The following is a 6,580-nucleotide window of genomic DNA, read 5'->3' as shown; positions in this document are numbered from 1 at the left end:
GTCTTTACACACCGTTATACTTTCATAAAGCTCATATATAAAATAGAATGTGGTAAGAATTTTGCATGAGCAGCAATGCTTTGAGCACTTGCTATACTCCCCTCACTGCTGTCGTTGTTGTTTTATCTCCTAAAATTACAGATTTTGGCAATATTTGCATGCCTTTGTGCTTAGAGTTTGCCAAATCTGCACCGAAGGCATTTAATTGCATTCCAAAAAGGCAATATTATTACCATCGAAGCTTTTGTGTGGTGAGAAGCAAAATGCTGATATTGTGATAACGGTATAATGTAGCGCAACACAGTATAAAGTCCTTAAGATAGATACAGTTTAAGATCTCTGTTTATTCATGTTGGCATAGTCGAATGTGAGGTGATTACAACACGATGGGTTGTTGGCTGCAATCTCTAGCAGCTGTTTACTTTCATCTTTAAAGGCTAAATGCTATCTACCCATCCGTTAACCACATCTCGTCAGCTAACATAAGGAAACTTAACAACGTGCTTGAGCTGATGGTGGTGACTTACTCTATTTACTGCTACTACCATCGGAACGGCTCTCTTTTTGTAGTTCTGGACATTCAAAGAGTAGTTGCTTCGGTGTATTCGTCGCGAGGTCGTAGAATCGATTATTTTCTATCCAATTCTCATTTTATGCATTTTACAGCTCAGTCTGCAGTGGCTAGTACACATTGTTATAATCTATCTTAGTGTTTCTTTGGGGAGGCTGTCTAACCGTAAAAGTTTTGGGGAACTATAATTTTACTTAAATTTTTTCTTTTTTTCGAAGCTTTTTTTTATAAAATGATTTGCTCCAGTCCAATCGGCTTGATGACCGTCGCTTACCTAGGCAGATTATCAGCTATCTCATTTCTTATAGTACTGTTACGATTTTCTAAGCAATCCAGTACCATTGCTAACTCGCATAACTTGTGATAGATAATTTTCTTCAAATGCACGCCCACTTTTAAATTGTTTTCAAACAATTGTAATACTATCTGTCATAAATTATAATTCCAATTTATCAATTATGATCCAGTTCCGCCTGTTTACAAACAAAACCCCAATCATTCTTCAAGTTCTTTGTCATTATGCACTTTGCACCTTCATTAAAATAAAATTCCAAGTATTTTGTTTATTTACCATAACAAAGCAAGCACTCATTTGCGTGTTCGTATTAAGTAATATGGTATAATTTATTGCCACATGCGGACCACTTAGTCAATGGTGCATCGATAATATCAACAAAAATGCTTAATTTACATAAAAGGAAATCCACTTTTGCGCGCAGATCAAGTGCAAGCTTCGCTCCTACCCATACCAAGTCCAACACGTGCCGCATATGATTTAATTAAAGCTTATTACACCACTAGCAAGTGAGGTGTTAACTACTCGAACAGCTGATTTGAACCAGTTTCTGCGCATAAATTAAAGAAATTGCAAAAATTAATCACAGAGTGTTGTAAATCAGAAGACCAAATAAGCTGCGCTGACTTGACCACTGCGGTTAATCTCCATATAAGCGTATGCTTACGAGCTACTGGATTTTTATGCAAAATATTGAAATACTTTACGATGAAACGAGAGCAATGGCGCGCTTCATTAACCGGATTGTATATCGAAAGCGCTAAAATGCTATTGAACGGGAAATATTTAGAAAATACGCAATGAACTTGTATTTGAAGTTGGCTGCAGAAAATTGCGGTGAATAATTATAAGGCAGCCTGAGCTGAAGTTCTTCCCGTGCATTGTGAACTAAATAAAGTATATTTTACTGTTTTTTCCACGCTATATATTGATTTATTGCAATTAAAGGGGCCTGCAGCGACACCTACTCATCTGATAATCATGCCAACCTTGTTGCTAGTGGAGACCTATAAAAGCGTTGGATATTCTTGAAGCTGGCATAACGCTATCGATCGACACTTGGTAAGAACGTCGAGCGGTCGTAAGGAGATTAAGACAAAATGAAGCATACTGTGGTAAGTCAATAAATTGAAGCAAATAACTCTTTTTTTTCAGAATTGCAACTTATACCACATCTTATTTATAACATCAATGTAGGTGCTGACACTGGCTGTGATATGCCTGGTATGTGTGATGCAGAATGAAGCTAGCATTTTGCCGTTGGTATTGGAACCACAGGCACCGGTTGTGGTTTCGGTGCCAACGATACCAGTGGTGAAGATTGTGCCTGTGGCTGCTGGTGGTGCTGGTGGCGGTGGCGGTGGTGGCGCTGCTGGTGTTTTAGGTGGTGGCGGTGGAGGCGGTGGTGCTGGTAGCGCTGGCGGCGGCGGTGGTGGTGGTGGCGCTGCTGGTATTTTAGGTGGTGGCGGTGGAGGCGGCGGTGCTGGTAGTGCTGGCGGTGGCGGCGGTGGTGGTGGTGGCGCTGGACTCCTTAGCAGTGTAGGTGGATTGGGTGGCTCTGGTGGCCATTAATTGTATGATAAAGTGTTATTTGTAAATACGTTGCATTGTTTATATGTTGGTAACAGTTTTTGATCCATTTTGTGTATACTTAGTTTATGCTCTTCACATTCACATTTCTGTCTTTGAGTTGCTTTTGGTTATTGCAAGTGAATATAACAAATATTTCAAAAGTAAAATAATAATTTGTTTCAATAATATCGAGTAAAAATGTTCGATAGTGAAGAAGATGAAAAGATACATAAAACTGAAAATTAGAAAAATTTTAAGAAGTCAAAAGAACAAGTTTGATTGAAATGAAAATTTGTGTACGCGAAAGTTCTATTCAAACTAGATAGCAAGCGAACTCACCATTTTCAAAATTTAATTTGCATGAATAGAGCTTCAAATTGCTTCTAGTGGCTGTTTTCCGATTATCAAGGCTCAAAAAATGGTCTCTTAAAGGAAATCGACGCTTTAGTAGGCAGATCGCTTTAACTAGGATATTGTCCTCAGCGTCTCTACACACATGTTGACTAATAATTTCAGCTATCGCTCGCGTCTTTAATCGCGTATGGAAACGTGTTTGTTCGTGGCTTTTAATATAATGAAAAAAAAATAAATTTGGGTCAATGATTCGGTTCTTGTTTATGGAAGGAAAAGCTGCCTCGATGGCAATTGTCAAAAATTCGTTTAACGAGTTTCTACATCCGTTTTTGAGAACCCATCTCCAGCTGCTTGAAAACGGCTACCACGTAGGATAACACAACACAGTCACAGAGGTTACAAAAGTGCAAGATCTCGTATTACTTGTAGTAGACTGAGGCACTAGAAACTTGAATAGGTGAGTTATCTCCAACACGAAGGCGTACTTTGTAGACCTACAGAAAAAGTAGTTAAAGAAATTGAAGCATCGCTGGGTCATGTTTAATGAGTTAAAAGAAGACTATGGTGATATTTTTGTTTTCCTTTTGTAAACTAAATATTTGACGGAGCACCCTCGTATTTTCAAAAAATACTATATTCTCATAAAACCGTTATGTTTCATGCAAGTAATGCGAGAATACGAAATCACTCGTTCATTGATTTAACAGATTTAATTGCCCCGTGATGTGATGTGTTTTTCCACCAAAATATTTGCACACAAAAACAAATACGCATTTTGCTCATGCGGCATCTAAATAGATCGGGGCTTTCATAAATTGCATGCATTGCGACACCTGAGATGAGTGATGTATGTCCCAACCGGCAAGTGATGAGATTGAAGTTTTTGTGGTGTTCTTTGCAGCTCCTGCCGCGCATTTTGCCCACCACTCGCATTGCTTTCGACCGGCAGCCACAAAATAGCCACAGCCAAATTGAAATTCATGCGCAGGCGACTAAATTTCGTATCATTTATTGCCATGTACGCAAGTACGCGTATGTATGGATGTAGATGGCAAAGCACGCTTTCGAATGTGCGTATCTATTTCATTGTTGTTGTTGCTATATGATTTCATTAGTGCTGTACCGAGTTTAGATGGGCACTGCTTGCCATCGTTAGTGTATTGTAACGGCGAGTGAAATGTGTTTGCGATTCGAAAAATCCCAATGTAATTTCCTAATTTCATTCCGTTGCCGATTTTATAAAGCTCTGTGTGGTAAGCTCTGCGTGTGTATGTATGTAAATGTAAGCCTCATGAGCTCATCATGCATTGATATGTACGTCTGAAGTTTGCGTTATTTTAGCGAATGTATGAGTACTTTATTTTGCAGTTGGTTGACATATTTTATATAATTCACCAATTCGGGTAAAATGTTGTCAAAGAATTTATGATCTAATCCGTACTATCGATTTGGAGTGGTAAACGATTTTTAGAGAGATTTTCGTTTTAATTTAGGTATATATGTCCGGCTGAAAAGTTGAATGTCAAAGCATGAAGGTATTTCAACTAGATTGCAATTTTATGCTAATTCTGTACAGTACATCAGTTTTAGGTGAAAGGTTAACTCTAAAAAGACCTTAAAATCTCACTATCTACTATAGAATAATATCAATGTGGTAACTAATTCTTAACTTAGCTTTACTTAAGCAACTATTCCAACCGACGATTCCTATATATAATTCTAAATTTGCCCAGGTATTACATCACTAGTACAAGTATGTGAGTGGAACAAAGCATTCAGTGAATCCTTCGAAAACTAATCCCTTCACCTCTGTTAAGGACGATAATATCAAAAAGTTAATGTAGCAGTGCTTCAAAACCGTGTCATTGCTACATTCGTACCAAAAGACCGAAAAAAAACTGACCAAATTGTACGCGTTAGCAAATTGATAGCGCAAAGGAAAAACTGCATTTTTTGAACGCACTGTACCTTTTCTGCCATCTAAAAAACTACCGTAGACACCTTTGAACAATATGAGCGCTCGTAATAAATAATGAAGTTTTTGTTTTGCACTAAAATCCAAGAAAGTTATCGTATATCTATGGTTATGGAAACTCATCTCTTTACATTAAGATGAATGAAATGTGAGGTCAGATCTCTAACAGCGTTTGTTCTCACAATACTGTTGCATTTATTCTGCGCCATTCTCGGGCTGTCAAATTTATGTATTCTTTTCTCAAAAATTTTTCAGGCTTGTTTGTTGGCATGTTCTTTAATGGAGCATTTATATAATGTTGGCTTATGATGAAGCAACTTTTTTATCGAAAAACGATAACGCTGTAAGATTATAATTTATTTATTTTTTGGTGGTAAAGACACTAAAAAAGGACTAACTGTAGAGTTGTGAGCTACGACTAATCGAAGTAATAGAAAAAGATATACGTATTCTTGGTATAATATTTTGCTCTGTAAATATACTTAAAGAACTGAAAAGGTTCATGCTAAAAATATGGAAAGTCAATCGTTCGAGAAGAAAAAAAAAAACTAGTTAACTACAATAGTTTTTGAGCTATATTCTGAACACTTTGGAATCGAAATATTGTACACATTGATATCACATCGATGCTTGAGTTCTCTAGTCAACCATCTTCTGTTCCGCATACATAGGTAACACAACAGTAACTTGTGTGTGCCACTATGGCGCATACTAAATAACTAGCAACAAAATTCATTTACATAACTCTTGTGTGTAGGCAATAAGCTGGATATTGACACCACGAGTGCAACTAATACATTAATTACAGACACTATTTTGAACAACACCTTGCTAAAAGAAAATAAAAAGGCAGTTTAGGTGTTTAGCAATACGAAATAACGCTTTGTTTCCAATTAAGTTAATTGTATGCTAATGAAAAGTGTCTATCATTGTGCAAGCATGCGGCAGGAATTCGAAGTTTTGCAAGAACTCGAAGAAAATACACTGCAGTTTATAGAGAAGTTGTTACTTTAGAAGATAAGTGAATATAAAATTGATACCCATTATCATTGGTCACAAAGAAAATATATTTTTGAAAAGTTAACTTTAAAAAATTATATTACTATGCCTATATACCCCATCCCCCCATCAGGGTGACTTCAAGTTGATTAGGAGGGTCATATGCATCCACCTTATAGTCCAAACTTGGCGCCAATTGAATACTAATTTTTTCTGTCTATGACGAATGATTTTGCTGGTGAAAAATTTGCTTTGAGAGAAACTTGTTAAATCTAATTCAAATTAGAACAAGTAATTGATCAAAAGGGAAAATTTTTGATCTAAATCAGATTATCCGAACTATGCTAAATAAAATTCAATTCAATTTAATGGAAAAATAATGAGCTCCTTTTTATAACACCTTATACTTCACAGTAACTCTACCGATCGAGCGATCCAATAAGAAACAAGAAAGGATATATTCTCATAGTTCTCTTTGGGTTGCTTACTATTAGTGCTCACCACAATAGTCATAACACATCTCTACCCGACGACCGAACAAAAGAAAAAGTGAAGGTAAATATGTTGAAGAGAAGAATATATTTCTACTTTTTTCTTAGATTCTGTACTCATTTAAAAATAATGCTGTAGGGTTTCATTATATAAAATCCAATTATAAGAGATTTTAGATTTATAAAATATTATTAAATATATTTTAAATATTAAAAATATTAGCGTAGTTTTTAAGAAATCATCTTCAAAATATCGTAAAATCTATATGAAATGCAAAAAACTCACATTTAATTTTTTCTAGTGTACTCATGTATATGAGTTT

General features: G+C 36.1%; 1 protein-coding gene across 1 annotated transcript; it reads left to right on the top strand.

Annotated features, from left to right (window-relative positions):
• Positions 1 to 1,871: 1,871 nt before the first annotated feature.
• On the top strand, positions 1,872 to 2,611 carry LOC106619052 (PE-PGRS family protein PE_PGRS61). The gene is made up of 2 exons (XM_070105633.1): positions 1,872 to 1,981; positions 2,064 to 2,611. The coding sequence occupies exons 1-2, from the start codon at positions 1,967 to 1,969 to the stop codon at positions 2,436 to 2,438; spliced, it is 390 nt and encodes a 129-aa protein (XP_069961734.1). The 5' UTR covers positions 1,872 to 1,966; the 3' UTR covers positions 2,439 to 2,611.
• Positions 2,612 to 6,580: the final 3,969 nt, after the last annotated feature.

Source organism: Bactrocera oleae, chromosome 2 (assembly GCF_042242935.1).
Source record: "Bactrocera oleae isolate idBacOlea1 chromosome 2, idBacOlea1, whole genome shotgun sequence".
Classification (NCBI taxonomy): Eukaryota; Metazoa; Arthropoda; class Insecta; order Diptera; family Tephritidae; genus Bactrocera; species Bactrocera oleae.
Note: the sequence above shows the minus strand (reverse complement) of the source record. Positions and strands in the feature narration are given on the sequence as shown.